This window comes from Epinephelus fuscoguttatus, linkage group LG16, assembly GCF_011397635.1.
Source record: "Epinephelus fuscoguttatus linkage group LG16, E.fuscoguttatus.final_Chr_v1".
NCBI lineage: Eukaryota > Metazoa > Chordata > Actinopteri > Perciformes > Serranidae > Epinephelus > Epinephelus fuscoguttatus.
Window position 1 is genome coordinate 7362726 of NC_064767.1, and position 17050 is coordinate 7379775.

The window sequence follows — 17050 nt, forward strand, 5'->3', positions numbered from 1 at the left end:
CTCCTCCTCCTCCTCTTCTCCTCCTGTGTGGAGGCTTTGTTTTCGTGGGGCAGATGTAGCTGGCCTACATGCATCCGCTCTCTTTGTGTGGACTTTGATTTTTGCTGTCATCATCACATGAGATGTGAAACTTGGGGAAATAGGAAAGGGTGTGCTATAAGTGCATTACAGTGTCTTCAATACTGAGATGACAAAGATCTTACAGATGTCTTATTTGTTTGCCTCTTACAGATATAAGATTGTGTTATTATTGTCTAATTATCAGGTAGCAGACTATTAAATGAGTGATGAATGTAGTTCAAATGCTAGAAACAGATGCATTTGAAACAGAGGCTTCTATTCAAAGCTGCAGCAACTCGATTGTATTTATTTATTGACCATTTCCCCCATCTAATGGCATCAAAGGCACCAGATGAGACTGCATGCACTCCAGGTTTGGGTTTCTAACCTAGTCCCACTGTTCGCATACTGGACCGATGTGTTCTTGGAGAGCTATAGGCTGCACATCGGTCTGACTCTTGTTAGTCTCCTCCTCCTCCTCCCTCAGCTGTAAGAATTCAAAATTTCTGGGTCTGTGCCATAGAATTTGCAGATAATACCATGCAGTCCAGCTTAGCTCCTCTCCTCTCCTCTCCTCTCCTCTCCTCTCCTCTCCTCTCCTCTCCTCTCTCCCTTTCACTCTGCCTTTTTCCTTTTTCCGCCTCCTTCCTGTCTTCTCCGCAAATGTGGTCGCCAGCAGGCCGGTTGGCTCTACAGGCGGTTGCATTTTTAAAAACTGTGTCAGTGTCACAGGACGGTTGCTGCACTCTCAGAGAGGAAGCAGCAGTGTCCGGGCTAGACTGCAGCCCAGCCTGCCTCCATACGTGTCCATTTACACAGTTACAGTGCAGATGATAACGCAGAGTGAATGAATAGAAATATTTGTTGAAGTTTACTCATGGTGTTCTGGTTTCCTTTGGACAAAGTTCCTTAAAAGATGTTCTGGTTCAGTATAACTCTTGTGAGTAAGTATGATCAAATAGCCTATATGTGTGTGTATACTAAGAGTTTCCTTCAATAATGTGGACCTGTTTTCTATTCAAGCCTATAGTTAGGATTGGGGACTTTGTTGTCCGGCCTGCCCGCAGCCATTGTGTATAGTAGGAAGTTTAGGAAGTGAGTTCATTTTACTTCAGTGGTCAGGGAGTTCTGTTTGTGACTGAAAACAACCTCCGCTGGAGCTTTATATTCTCATCTATTCCATTCTTTTAACATGTTTTTAAAGTGTTTTGTACCAGGGTGTCCGTGGCTAAAAATAGCAGTAAATCTCACTTCTGTAATCTGCCAGAGTAGAAACTTTAAAAGGGTTACAAGAGTCAGATAGCTTTGCCTGGTGAAGCGCCGGCTCGTGTGCAGAGTGTAGAATGAAACAAGGGAGGTGAACAGAAAAGTCTGTGGTGAAAAAAATGGGACAGCAGTGCAGAAAACAAGAGAAACGCATGGAGCAATTTATATACATAATCATCAGCCTCTCCCTTGTTATGGAACATGGAGGGTGTGTCTGCTTTTTTTTAAGCATTTAACTTCCCAAAATGAAAAATAAAACACGGTGACCTTCACATCTGTTTTGGGGTGTGACGTACTCCCCTGTGAGTTTTCGGTATTTTGTGCTCCTTTTCCACTGGAGATATTGATCTTGTATTTGGGCAGTTTCCATTCCCATCTCTCCCCCTGCCAGCCTCCCCTGATTGTCCTGTTATGCTAACATCGATGTTTTTTTTTCCTCCTAAGTGCCAGTGTGGATTTCAGTGTGAGGGAGTTCACTATTTTTGTCTGCTGCTGAGGCTATTGCTGTGGGCAGCATAAATGCTGGTATCATAATCAACGTGGCAGGGTTGGCCAAATCCTAATGTTCCTGTTAAAGGGCCACGGGTCAGTCATTATCTGCTCAGCAGGGGCCACGCAGAGCCATAAGGGCACTCACCAGAGAAAACCTGTGGGTACCAGACACACTTGGGCTTTGCTTGTGTGATTTATTCATATGAAAGTATAATTCTGTAATGAAGGTAAATCTGTTATCCCAATTTATATTGTTTGCAGGAGTTATCCAGTATCATTGAACAGATCTACGTTGATGATTTTAACAAAACTGCAGTCTAAAAAAGGCTGCAACTAATTTCTACTATGGATAAATCTGCTGATTATTTTCTCTATTAATTGTTTGGTCTATAAAAAATCAGGAAATAGCGAAAAATACCCATCAGAATTTCCTTCAAGCCAAGTTAACATCTTAAAATCCCATTTTCTGTCGGCCCAACAGTCCAAAACCCAAGAGTTTTCCAGTTCACAATGATATAAAGCAGAGAAAAGCAGCAATGAACGTTTGGTTTCTGCTTCAAAAAAAAAAATGACTTCATCAACTCATATTTTCAGCTCTAGCATAATTTAATATTTATTGCGCCAACATTGTGATGGTTAATTAAAGTTTGCACATTAGTCTGCTACATATACTCTTCTGCTTCCATGCCCCATTGAAAACACTGCCTCCAGAAATGAGCGTATTTTAGTGTATTTCCTGAATAATGCACTGCACACACGCTACGGAGAATGAATTACACGCACTGAAAAAGACTGTGCTGCAGGGCATGTGCTTCATTAATTCTTTTGGATTATTAATAATCTATTTTTTATTATCGCTTTATCAGAACGAGTTAGATCAGAGTGCTGGTTTCCCCTCCGTTAGACTCCACAAGAATAATCACTTTACTTTCTCCAGTAGCACTGAAGGGCTGGTTTGGTTTTTTACGTTTGAAATGCAAATATCTATATGTAGGTCTGTAGGTCACGTGGAACACAAGGGTCACCGAGCATGTGGCGGGGCTTGTGTCTTACGGCCAGGGGTGTGCTGGGTTGTGTGTGGTAATAACAATGGAGCGAGCTGCGACGGATGCTGGCTAAATGGAGGTGTTTGCTTGTTTGTTCCTCTCGCCAACTGCTCATGTGATGCGTGTGGCTGTTTTTCGGCACCATATGGTCTTTTCTGCTGCATGGGACGTTTTTTTACCCACATGCTGCATGTACAGACCACATTAACACACACATAAAGCCATACATACACATGTGCACTCAGGTTTCTGCAGGTGCTAGACTGACACCCTAATGATTTATTATCTCCTGCGTGGTGCTGTGGTCCTGTCGTTAGAGATTAACGCTGGTGTGGAGTCTTTATCTGGCTGTGTAAATTAGAAACTATTCAAAATTTATCATTCAATAGAATTCATTTGTCTTGTCTTCTTCTTTTTAAAATGTTTCCAATTATTATTCATGATATAAATGTAGTGCATGTGATCATACTCCAATCACATGATCCAGATTTACAAACGCATAGTGGGGAAGCATGACCTGCATGACTTTCTTTATCATTTGATATAATTATGTTGTTGTTGGTTTGGTTTAAGCCAAAACAGGAGGAAAAAAGGCAAAATGATGCTGTTGATGACTTTGTTTGTACATATGTGTATGTGGGTTAAACACTCAGCCATCATCACATATCCAAACCAGTGTTTGGAAGCCGAAGGACCATTGTTGGCTGGGATTTACATGGTCACTTCTGAGCCTTTACAATGAAAACCCCAAAGTAACAGACATGCTTATTATGGATTTTAGCCTCCAGTTGTAGTCGAGGGTTCAGAACATGGCGAGTGAGTGTTTTGCTCTTTCCCGGCGATTCGTCATTTGTGAGGAGAGGTAAAGTAGGCCAATTTGATTCAAATGTCAAATGAAATCAAAGACTTAAAGACTGACATCCCTGGAGCAGCCATGGCGTGCTCCTTTGTGCACACTCAGTTTTAGACCAGGAACATTTCATATACTGTATTATTTAACTGCATCAAACCAAACTTTTATGATTGACTGGCTGCCCTGTAGAGCAATAAAGTGCCATGTGACATTAGCATCACGCACATGCATGCATAATTCATTACTAAAATACTTTAGGTTTCATTACAATAGTGTGTCAGAGTATGTTAGTGAAAAACAACAAAATGAAATGGAATAAAATGTGATTTAAAAACGTAAAGCAACAAAACACAGCTTATACAACAGACACCATTTTGAATCAGCTTTATAAGTGTCTGGTATATCATTATCTGCATCCTAGACAAAGCCCAGTCTGTCTTTTTGTCTCGTTTAGAGAGGAACAATAGATTGTACACTTTCATGTCTGTAAATCTACAGTAGACTCACTCATCAGGGACTTGAACAGCCTTTCGTCTGTCCGTTTGTCTGTCTGTTTGTCCAGAGGTTGCTCGGGCGTCTCATCCTGAATCCTTTGCCTGGTTTGTTCTCTTCACCCCTCAGGGTCTAGCGGCTCCCCTTCTCCCACAACACCTCTAGGGTTGCGAGAACAATTCAGTCTCCCTTGTCTATTCCTTATTGACTTACTGACCTTACATCAGCATTTTCAAGGGAATAGGCTGCTGCTACTCTATTTGTCTTGACCTTCAATGTACTTTCCTTTTATTGGTTTTGCTTATAGCTCCAAGGTGTTGTCTAACACCACATGCCTGCTTTTCTCTTTGTTTCCATTTTTGCAAAGATGAAGTAATGATTATAGTATTTATCACACTTCAGGTCTTACTTAAAGTGTTAATGTACAATAGTCTGCGTTTTCATTTTGGCAACATCGTGCTGCCTTTGCTGTGGTGTTTATGCACAATGCTTCCAAGAAATCACCATGCCGTGAGCCGGTGTCATGATATTTTTGTCAATAGAGTTTAATTTAATGCAGTTACTGTTCTCTTCGTTTCCTGTTTAGCCAAATGGGTCTAGCCTTGGAGTGCTATTTATATCGGAACAATCAGCTTTTGCTGTTGTAAACATCAAATGCATCGTCTGCTGTCTGCCAGAGGATTTCTCCTGGAAAAGACCAGCCACACATGAAAGTTGAGCACAAGAAATGCCTTAAATCTTTTAATTTAATCACTTTGTGAGCAGCCAAATGAGACAATATAGTTCTTGTACTGTTGCTACTTCCTGTAGAAGCACTACAGATCAGGTGTCACCGGGCCAAGCATGGTTTTTATGGGTTTTGGAGAGCTATCATCCACTGTAGCTGCTGGTGAATTTTAATGCAGCTACACTGAGATAAAACTACATTTTTATAATGTAGGCAGACAACCACACCCTCACTGGGGCTAAGTTTGGCTCCCATCATAAGACCACATGGAAAAAAGTCAGTGACGAGAGTATGAGTTGTCTCTCCGTGCCCGTCTGTCTCTCTCTTCCCATTTCTTTCTCCTCCACTGTCTTCCTCGCTTTGGGTTTGCTTAACATGTGTGTTTGTGTAAATCTGTGTGTGGAGGCTACACACAGCAGCTGTCAGTGTGTGTGATGCGGTCTGAGTCAGCTATCGGGGGTTGCTGTGGTGATGTGACGGTCTGGGAGGTCAGGCAGATGAGTAGCGCTGTTTCATCATCCTGGGATACGTACTGGGGCCAGATGCTTTATGGAGAGCAGCAGACATGTGTAGCGGCGAAGGAACATCACTTCCTGTCCCCTTTCAGCCGGTGTCTATGATTGGCTAGTTTGAAATGGAGTGTAGATATATGAATTGTTGAAAAGACACAAGACTCCTTATATAACTTGGTGCCAGAGAACAGAAATGTAGCTGTAAAAGTGATTAGTCACAGCCAATGAATCTTTTATAATCCCCACTTATTTTTTATGTCTGAACATTTTATTATATAACGAATAATAATAATATCGGCACTCATTTGCTTCAATTCGGCGCCTTTGTTAGCGGTATAAGACGATTTTCCTCATGACAATGTGATTCAGTGCCTAAGTGCTGTGAATTAGCTGCCTCACTGTAGATGACACATGGTTTTTCACCCACGTCAGACAGTCAGCAAGTCAACATCTTACTGTGGACACAAAGATGAGTGAGCTCTGTCCAACACAGGAAGTGCAGTGCATGCTTCCTGTCTCTTCACTGCAATCTCCCCCATACAAAGAATTCACAGTCATCTTGGAATAATCCTGCCCTTTCACTCCTTAATTCTGTGTGTGTGTGTGTGTGTGTGTGGGAGATAGTAAGTGCAGGTCTGGGGGTTGGGGAATTCCTGCCAAAACCATGAGGTCACTTTTCCTGCTTATTAGCCTCAGCGTGAATGTTGCTGAAAGAGTGGATTGGAAATGAGACCGTTGACAGTTTGTTTTTGCCAGCATTTCAACATTGACATTATGTATTACCAATATTTACGCACAGATATTTTACATCTCTTCCTTCTTTTGCTTCTCAGATGATAACAGCGTTTAATGCCCCACGGTAATCATCACACAGGAATCACTGTGAGACAGAGCTGAATTGTTGGAATAATTAGGTCAGTCAAATCATATTCTACAAATATCAAACAACACATTAAAAAATGCTCATTGGAATTTCCCAGTCTTGCGCATAAATTGCTTGTTGTTTCTAATCAGCAGTTTAAAACTCAAAGATATTGTATTTATTATTAAATGCGACATGAAAAAGCAGCAAATACTCACATTTTAGGAGCTGGACGCAGAGAATATTTGCCATATTTTCTCATATTATTATCAAAATAGTTGTCAAACGATTAATCGACTAATTGTTTGAGTTCGTGTTTGTTTATTCTTGATTATTGAGAGTAACGGGAACACAGTTTTTTCACTGTTGAATTTTCAATTATACTTTTTCAATGCTGTGAGCCCCACATATTTAATTCCATTCACTTCCACTGTGTTGAAGTGGAAGCAGAAATCCATGGATCTGTACTTAGTCTACTGTTTTTCTCTCTATACTTTGCACCCTTGGGTCAGATTTTATGTTCATTTGGGATCTCTTTTCATTGTTATGCAGATGACTTACAGTTGTATACGCCTATATAGCTGCAGTTAGGGGATGGTTATCTAGAAATGTCCTGTTACTTAACTCGGCCAAGACAGAAATAAGGATTATTGGTCTCTGGATGATGATGAGTCTTGTGATTCATTGCAGTGACAGAGTTAAGAATCTTGGTGTGCCCTTTGATCAGACCCTCTCGTTTGACTTTGTGTTCTGACCGCAGCGGGTAAATATGAGCATATTACTCCCATGTTGGCCTTGCTCCACTGGCTTCCGGCAGAGGATAGAGCAGACTTTAAAGTGCTTTTGCTTACTTATAAAATTGGGAATGGCATCTCACGACAGTACTTGTCGGACCTGATTAAACCGTACACGCCTGCACGTGACCTGCGCTCCCAGGGGACTCATCTTCTGAGAGTCCCCAAGGTCCGCAGAAAGATGGTTGGTGAGCGTGCTTTTTCTTTTCATGCACCAAGGTTGTGGAACAGTCTACCTGTTGGTATTAGTCAGGCATGTTCAGTTGATGTTTTCAAAGCAAAGCTAAAGACCCATTTGTTCACTGTTGTTTATAAGTCTTGATTTGTCTGTTTATTGTTGTCTGTCATTGTTTTATTGTGTTTTATTTATTGTATACTGTTTTTAGTAGCCTTCCTGTTTTTAATAATGTACAGCACTTTGATTGAAAGCGCTTTACAAATAAATTGATGTTATTATTATTATTGTTGATAGATATATATCTCAAAATCTGGCCAAAACTATCTGCATGGCTGCACACTGCTAGAGTTAAATGAGGCCATATGTTTTCTGTATTTTGGGTAAACTGGCCGTTTAACTAGGACTTGACAATAAGGAGAAAATCTGCTTTCACTTTATTTTTCACTAAAATATCTCAGTTTCAATATTGCAATAATATTGTGGGGTTGACTATTGGTGCTTTCTCAAAATATTACACAGAGATTTTTGGAAATCATCAGTCATGTGGATATAATGACCAAGTGTGGAAAGGCAAATAATAGATCAGCTAGAACAGTCTGTTTAGTCACTTTACTGTACTTACATTTACCATCAGGCCTGTGAGGCACACATGTAGAGCAGACACTATATGCTCCTCAGCTGCGCCTCCTGCGTCAGACCTACCGCTGCATTCCTCCAGCTGTGCCCTGTCTTTCATGTGTGATAGCAAGAAGGTTTTTTAATGGCACCACACAGGCTGGTATGCGTTGCATTCAGGCTCCTACACCGCATTCTCGTTAACGTTGCACTCTGCAGTGAGTGTGCGGTGGTTATTGAGATGGCAAGCCTTCAGATGCTTCGGTTACAGCGGGGAGGGGAAACCACACATAATTACAGTGTAATGGCAATGCTGTTGTTGTCTTTTGTTGGCTTCCTCTGATAGTGTGTCGGTCCAGTTTAGCATCTAAACACAATATGGGTTCCATATCCATAATGTTTGCATATATATGGTCATGGTGTAACTTGTTAACCATGAAGAGGATGCACATGATGTAAGCATGAGATACTGGGTTAGAGTCTGGTCAGTGATGGTGTGATTGGATTTTTCTATATTCCTTATTTACTCACGTTTAGTTATATTATTATAGGAGGTATTTTGGTTTGGTTAAGAGATTTATTTTGGATTTAGTCAAGGAAAGTTTAATTCAGTTAAGGTTAATGCAAGTTTTATGTTACAGTTATTATTAAGGGGGATTTTGTACTTATTCCATGAATCATTTCTTATGAGGATGCACATGTTTAACACAAGTCTGGTCAGTTTAGGACACAATCTTGTCCGTAAGTTTTGTCACAGTCTCCCTTCTCTCCACATCCAGTATTTCCCACTGCTCTTCAACACCATGAAGACAGACCTAATATAATATGTCAGAAACACTTATCTCTGACAGCATGTTGCAGCAGATACTTATATCAAAGTGCTTTACAACTGTCTACAATTTCCTCATTAAACATTTCACACATCATATAAAATCGTTGGATATTCTGAGCCGTCACTGCGATGACAACCGATCCCCTTTACATCAGAGACAGCTGTTGCTTTGGTACAGTCGTGTTCCCAACAGTATCGTGTGAGGGCCCGTCAGAGGTGTGCGGTTGATTAAAATTTTACCCAGGGGATTATTGCGTTGGTATACCGAGTACTTATGAGGTCAAGTGAGCAATAGCTTAGCTCAATAATCTTTAATTCCCTCTCTGATGGGCTTTTCTTGGCACTTTCTCCACACGACAGATCGCCTGTTATTTTAGTAGCACTTTAAATTTCCATGAAAAGCTTCTCTTTGAAACCTGTGTTTGATTTTGAAATAAATAATTGTGAAAAGTATTAAAATTGTCACCAAATTCAGCAGTCCTTTAAAATGTGTCTCATGACAGAGACGACAGATTTTCCACTTCACTCTGAGAGGCATCACTCCGATTAGTTCACTTCATGTGACAGTGTGAAAATTCAATTATGAGAAGGTGCTTTTGGCTGCTAAATTTTACAACTAGTGGCTCTTTCAGACAGCATCAATCCTGCAGGCAGTCAGTTAGAAATAGGGTGACACTGTATATATTTGTCATCATTGCAGTGACATGTAGCGTAATAAGCACATCACAAAAGACTGCAATATTGCACTCAGGAGTTTTTTAGCTAGATGAAAGAGAGTGTCATTCTTTTTTATCGGTGTCTTTTGTGCTAATTAAACAAGCTATTTGTTGTATTTTATCAGTATACTAATAACAGCAAAAAGGCAGAACTGAGTACACTTCAATTTTTTGTTTATTTATCACAAGTAATATCATTATTGCGATATTCAACAATGTTATCACACCTCTTCCTCATGTTATGCAGACCTACTTAGAGAGCAGCCGCACAGACAACACGCCCGTCAGTTAGTTGCTGCTCAGTGTTGTTCTCCTCGGCCTGGGCAGTTGGAAAGTCGGCGTGGCTGGCTCTGACCTCCTTTCTAGCTCTTCTGAAAAGAGAGAGCAAGGGGAGGAGATAGGCAGGAGGGAAAATAAATGTCCTGCTGGGGAGGCCAGCCAACATTCCTACATCACTTCCTCTTCTAACATCTGGCAATGATCAGGGCCGGCAGAGAGAGAGAGAAAGAGAGGATGCTTCTCACTGGCTGGCCAAGTGTTCATTTCCAGGCGCAGACAGAAAGGCATCACATTGCAGGACCGCCCACTCAACCTCATTCCCCCGACCAGCAAAACAAAATGAAGCAAGATGAAGTGTTTTCATTCAGCAAATCTCTGCAAATGTTTACACACTGTCTGTGATTCTACTGTCTGCCTTTATTGCTTCATATGTTTTTCATACATCTCGGCTGTCTATATCATGTTGCAAAGAAATGCATTTCATGTGTTGGTCTGCTTCTGTGAGCATAAATGAAAAAAGAAGAATAAAAGCTTTTCTTTTCTTCTCCTTCCTCAGGATGGCCTAGCTGCATTGTGTTGTCAGCAGTCGATCAGCAGTGAGCTACCTGGACCAGAGGTGTGTGACAGAACTCAGTACTTTATTTTACAATATCTAAAACTACTTTATTACATTTGTATTGTCTTGCCACCAAGTTAAGGCAAAAGAATTGTCTCAAACCTTAAAGCCATGTTTGCAAATATTCAAATTTTCTCTCTTCTAAGATAAATGTGAATGTGTCATTCTTATTTAATCCCTCAATATGCAGCAACCAAATAAATTATTTTCTTTCATGTGTTTCAGAAGAGAGAACTGCCTTTGTATTTTAATCCTGCCTTGCCTAGTCTGTTTTTCAAAGAGCACTGGTGGTGAAAATTGGTCTTAATTAGTTAAACAAAACAAGTGTTTCTGTTATATAATATTTTCAGAATATCCTAAAACCGTTTCAGAATTTCTGTAGACATGAGTTTGTTTGGATGATATGCTGAGGGAAATCTGGTGGATTATTCTCAGAATTGATACAGATTACAACAGATAATCTGACCTGCCGCTTGTTTGCTTTTGTCCCCAGCAGGTGTGTACCAGAGGCAGCAGCAGGTTGCAGAGATGAGTGTGACCTCCTGGTTCCTGGTGAGCAGCGGGGGGACTCGCCACCGCCTCCCCCGGGAGATGATCTTCGTCGGCCGGGATGACTGTGAGCTCATGCTACAGGTGAGAACACTTTGAGGGCCCCGACAGTTGGCTGTTGGTCAATGTCAGGCCGTCAGTGGGCGTATGTCGCTTTAGTTTTTGCGTTGTGTCTGGCACCATCGGTCAAGTCAGCCCTTGTGGGCTTTTTTCCAATATGTTGAAACAGTGTCAGAGATGGCGGAGCCTGTTGGTGAGTGACATCACTGATTGGCAGTTTACTTCATTGCAGTAGTAGAGAAACTGAAGTGAGGAAAGCAAAGGAACGGCTGTCAAGAGGGCGTGAGATCAAAACAGACTTATAACATTATGTTTTTACATTCAATACCCAATGTTCTCTCAACATCAGGTTGTGTTGTTAATGTGCTAACTGGCATCTTGAATCTGTCCTGGTCTTCTGGTTTCCCTTTTTTAAATGACTAATACAGAGTACCGCCACCTGCTGCTATGGAGAGTTATTTCCTTTCACGCAAGCACAGAACGTCCGTGCTACTTGGCCATTGGCTGTAGTCTTTGTGGTGTGTTCACATACAACTTTTTGGCCGAGACACAGGCAACGTGAGGTGGCGCAACAGTCGGCCTTCAACCCAACTAGTTCTTTGTTGATGGTTTGTTCTGTCTGGGCCTTGTGTCTACTGACAGCTGCTTCAGTAAACCAGAGAAGGCAAGATGTGTTAGTTGCATTTTCACTCTCTCTTTGTAGATATTACTGTCTTTAGTTAAAAAAAAAAAAAAACAGCAGTCTGAGTCTTTGCAAGTTATTAATTTTTAGGATCATGAGCAAACCAGTGAACCAACAGAGCCTGACACTCAGGTAGAGTTTCTCTCAGTCTTATAAATAACCTGCTGATCTCACAACAGTGTGTTTCATAAGCGAACTGTTTACACAGTCTGAGACTACACTACAAATGAGCCCTCATGTTGTTACTCATGCAGAAGCAGAGCATGTTTATATGTGATAATGTTGATGTGCATGTCTGTGTGTGTATTAAGGTCGTGTCCGTGCAGCTGCGCATACATCCAAGGAGACCGTGCGTATGCTCATGTGTACCTCTGGTCACTGCACTATTAATAGAAAGTGGGGCAGATACCTCCTGAGTTAGATCTTATCTGACTGAGTCAGTTGTAGTGGGTACAGGGTGCATCCATGGCAGCAGTCTCTGTTATGACATGACATGTTTAGAGAAGTGTACTGGTACCAGTGTCTGTCGCAGAGTGTGACGGTCAAGACATTCAGGACTCTCTGATATTTATTTATTTTTATTGTGTTGGTAGAAACCTGTGAAGTCACTGTGGCTGCTTTCAACATCGTCACATCAAATTAGATTTATTTCTAGGCTTCTTCACTTTGTAAAAGTATTAAAACTTTCAGTACAATTATTATTATCTAAAGCAGATCACACTCCATGCCCTCAAGATATCACTTAGACCCGTTTGGTGGTATTTATCCTTACAGTATCAAATCCAAACTTCACGGATTTAAAGAAACATAATCCATTTATGGGTTTTCTGCACTAAAGAAGCATAAAACAGAATTATAAAAGCATATTTCATTTGTGAATGAACAGAAGTTCATGACTGATTAAAGTCCCATTTATTTTTAATCCCAGTGCACTCTATTGTGACCTTTTTTATTCAAAACTTTCACTTTCACTTGAGAAGTTGGCTTCACCTTGCAAGGTAACGTTAAGCTGTTCGTGTGGGAAAGAGAGTTTCTCAGCCTTAAAATAGTTGACCTAGTTTTTAAAAATTTTGATTTTAAAGTTTAAGTAGACTGTGTGTTTATCAGGCCAAATATATATAGAAAACAATCAATTTCCTTTAGTATTTAGTAGTTATAGAGTCTGTATTTGCTGCTGAATTTTATCAGTAGACACAGGAAAAAAAAACTATTAAGGTATAAGGGTTTTATTTATTTATTTATTTATTTATTAAGTTGATGTTTTTATGTTACCACTAAGTTTATTACAGGTAAGCTTGGTGCAAAAAAAACACCTACAGAAAACTGTTTGCCCATGTTGCCATAAAATATCTTAATCAGGAAGTACAGCCAGCTTGCTACCTGAGCGCATAGCATTTTATATCTATATATATAACCTTAATTCAGTCCTCACCATTGATTGCCCAGTGCTCCTTGTAATGTTGCTTCTATTGTGCATTGTGTTTTTATGTTATTGTGTTTTAATGTGTCCTGTCTGGATGTGATATGATGTGATTTTAGAAGCAGATTTTGCACATGCACACCAAAGACAAATGTCTTCCTTTTGCATGCAGAAGTAGACAAAGTATTGCCTTAATGATGTTGCTCTCACAAGGATACCACAAATATAACTTAGAAGTTATGCTGTGTCTCAGATCGCGTACTTCTGTACTTACACTTAATATTTTGAGTGCGTAAGTGCGTTCACACTGACAAGTATGAAAAAATGCAGTGCACTATGAGTACCCGGGTGGTGCACTCGAAACGGTCAAGGACCTGGAACTATGGACACTTCTCGCCCTCAGTGGTTGCCATCTTGGCTATGTAGCGGTAGGGGAGGGACCACTTTTCAAACTGGAAATGGCGACCGAGGACTGTGCGACTGTGAACGTTGCTGCATTGTATAAATTTAAGTTATACATGTGTTTATGTAGATCACATAAACAAATCATACATAGCGGTACATTTTCAGCCAGTAGGAGGAGGACACGTCTTTGGTGCAGATTGCGGCGTAAAACCCGTGAAAACACGTGCAGTCGTCATTTCCGATGGGTGCACAAAGGCCGTGTTTGGTTTGAGACAACACTACCCTGTTGAAATTCGCGCACTACGCCAATAAGTGCAAAGAGCACATAGTATACTACATGGAAGTGTACTAACGGGAGTATGTGATATGAGACATACTGTTAGTAATGTACTTGCATGCTGAAACTTGAAAAATACATGTTCTGGAGTAGGGCTGCAACTAGGGCTGGGCGGTGTTTCCAAGACCTAAAATTTATATCACGGTATAAATCGAATCCCTTCACGGTAACGGTATATATCGCGGTATAAATTTAAGTGTAAAAGTTATAATAGAAGTGTTTCTGAATGGGTTTTGTAGTCCCTTAGCAAATCTAAATTGATAAAAAAAAACAACAACAACAAAAGCAAAGATATAATGTATTTTTTAGAGCATTTATTGTGCAGAATGCAGATCTCAAAACTCAAAATTAAAACCCAGTACTCTATGGTGCAAAATGTCCCCTGGGATCTATATCAAAAGGTAATTTCCTTCTTTTAGCAAAATCCTAAATGACTGAGTTGTGTTTTTTCCACCTGGACCTTTATGCTCTGCCATTTCTCCTCTAATCATCACGCTGTAACCTGTGACAGGCTGCTATGATACCACAACTATCACACATTCACATATGGAGTTTTTTGGGGAGCCCCTAGCATCACATAGGTTTACATTACCAAAGGTTTATGACAAACTCTCTTGCCGAAAACCAACTCCGGTGTGCGCACGGCGAGAGAGGAGAGGGAGAGACGCTGTGCTGCTGCCAGAGGAGACACTGAATGAGTTCCCTCTGAGCGGTAAGTCGCTAAAAGAGTCTGAGAAGTCCGGGGCTGTTCATAACTCACTCACTCACAAGTTCTCCAGCAACACATGTTGCACGTGCTACGCTAAATCACGGACGTGAACCAGCTCCTCTTGCTCCGCTGGCTCTGTGCTCGCAGCCATTTTCACACTGGGGCAGGTGCGATGACGTCATCGACGACAGGACGGTAGAGCGCAAATCTCTACCGTGGGCCAAATTTATATCATTTCTACCGTCTACCGCATATACCGTGCAGCCCTAGCTGCAACGATTAATCGACTAATTGATGACTAATTGACTATTAAAATAGTCAGTGACTATTTTAGTAGTCGACTAATCGGTTTGAGTCATTTTTCATAGAAAAGTACTATAAAAGTACTCCAAAATACTCTTATTGCAGCTTCTTTACACACTCTCTCATGACGGTGAACTAAAACTGTTTGGCGTGAGTATGAAACAAGACATTAGATGACATAATTTTGGAGTTTGGGAGAGACAGACTGACATTTTTCAGCATTTTAACACATTTTTCGATAAAATGATTAGTCAAAAAATCAAAAATAATCGACAGATTAGTCGACAATGAAAATAATCATTAGTTGCGGCCCTGTTCTGGAGCTTTCCATCATATCATACAATATCTAGTTGTCAGAGACACTTATCTGAGGTTTTTGGTCTTTTCCTCCTTCTATAATGAGTTAATCTTGTTATGTTTCCAAGGTCAAGAATTAATTTCCAATCTCAATGAAAAATACTACTTAATTGAAGACACAGTTTCACAGTCACAGACAGCAGCACTGTGTCTAAAGCTGACCTCCCAGTTTGCTGAGTTTTTATTAGTTTCCCTGCTGGTCTAGATTCTCTCACAGTCCTCCTCTTTGATGAGGAAACTTCAAGAGAGAAGTAATAAGGCCAATTTACTGAAGCATGCAGAGTTGTATGAGATCTGTTTTTTCCCCAACACTTTCTCTAACATGTATCCAATGACCCCAGGGTCTGCTGCTCCTGCATGTGTGTGTCTGTGTGTGTGTTCTTGTATTTCTATCCTTGTGATGCCTTTGGAGTGATAGAACGATAAGGGAGATTTTCCAAATTGAGGACATTTTTGGGGGCTTTGTTTATGCATGTGTTTGTGTTCCACTTTGTGTAGCTGCTTACAGTTGTGCTCCGTGTGACTGCTGTAACGAGCCAAGGCCTCGTCACATGGCTGAACGTTAAGGGCTGCTTGTGTCATGCTCTAAATAAAACACACACAGACAGAATAGCAAACTACAAATGACTGTATGACAGAGAATTATCACACTGCTTTTTACTACAAACTCTGGCCTCATGATCAGATTAGATTTATACTTTATTTATGTACTGAAAAGGGGAAAGAGTGTAATAAAAACAGGAACACAGTGTCCAGCCTGAATCATATAATAGTCAGCGAGGCTATTAGAGCTCTCTCTGTCTCTCAGAATTATATCCTCTGTGTCATCGCTCAGCTTATCTGCAGTGTGTTTCTTCTTTCCTTGATGAAACAGATTTGCCTCGTGTCTTTGTCTCTTCCACTTGTTATCATTTTGTCTCTTTCACTCCGCCCCATATGCACAAGATTAATCTCATTTTGAACGCTTCTTTTTACTTCTGTATTTACTTTGCGGAGACCTACTTTTTTTAGTTAAGTTTATCCACTCCACATCTGTATTCCGAGTTGCCTCTGCACATACTCAGTCAGCAGTATATCTGTGTGTAACAGCATGAGGCCGCTCTATCCTGCGGTGTGAGGTACAACAGGCAGCTCAGTTGGTTTCTATCCTATTTGATCTACCCTAATATATCTAAGGTAATCTGTTTGACGGTCGGCTCTCTGGAGTTGCTTCCCCTGGCGTTACTTCAGCAACTCTTCAGCCTCTTTCTTGAGATTTTTATGTCAGCACGAGGGTGCACTCGAGTTGTCGGCAATTGGGTTATAGGAAAGAGTCATGTCAGAATTTCTATGAGAGCCAGCTCCCAGAATTAATATGACTGACTTCAGCACAATAATCTCATTCTTGTCTGACACTCAATGTGCAAGTGACGTATATTCTGGCTCTGGTCTTTAATACTTTCACTTACATATTGTTCAAAGTTTGTGATTCATGAGTCAGCACAGTTAATAGATATGTTCGGCAGACTTGTGTTAATACATACGTACATTTTTATCAGATATTCGAAGTCCTGTCACTCCAAAAACCAGCTAATCACTGAGAAAAATTGTCCCTTACAATGAAACATCAGGCGAGCAGATGCAAATACAGATAGCACATTTCACAGACACCAGTCATGAAGTGTTTTGCAGTCAAAGAAATGAAATCAAATAACATCAACTAAATAAAACAAAGACACCACGTAAAATATACAAATGGGAACAGACATAAGACACAAGTTTAAACATAAGACACCACAGGCTACCTAAATGCCTGTCTGTCTGAACAGATGGGTTTTAAGCTTGTTTTTAAGAGTCCACAGAGTCCAAAAACATAGCACATACAGCAGACTTTTGAATCACCCAAATT

The 17050-nt window shown here is 40.6% G+C and overlaps 1 protein-coding gene across 7 annotated transcripts in view; it reads left to right on the forward strand.

Moving 5' to 3' along the window:
* cep170aa (centrosomal protein 170Aa) overlaps positions 1–17050 on the forward strand; it is a 47091-nt gene that overhangs the window by 809 nt on the left and 29232 nt on the right. For 6 of the 7 annotated variants that reach the window (XM_049600363.1, XM_049600367.1, XM_049600365.1 and 3 more), the window contains exons 2-3: positions 10281–10340; positions 10837–10973. In XM_049600363.1, the coding sequence (XP_049456320.1) occupies positions 10869–10973 (105 nt within the window). In that variant the 5' untranslated portion in view covers positions 10281–10340; positions 10837–10868. Of the gene's footprint in view, positions 1–10280; positions 10341–10833; positions 10974–17050 lie in introns of all 7 variants that reach the window. The other variant, XM_049600364.1, reaches the window with a different exon arrangement.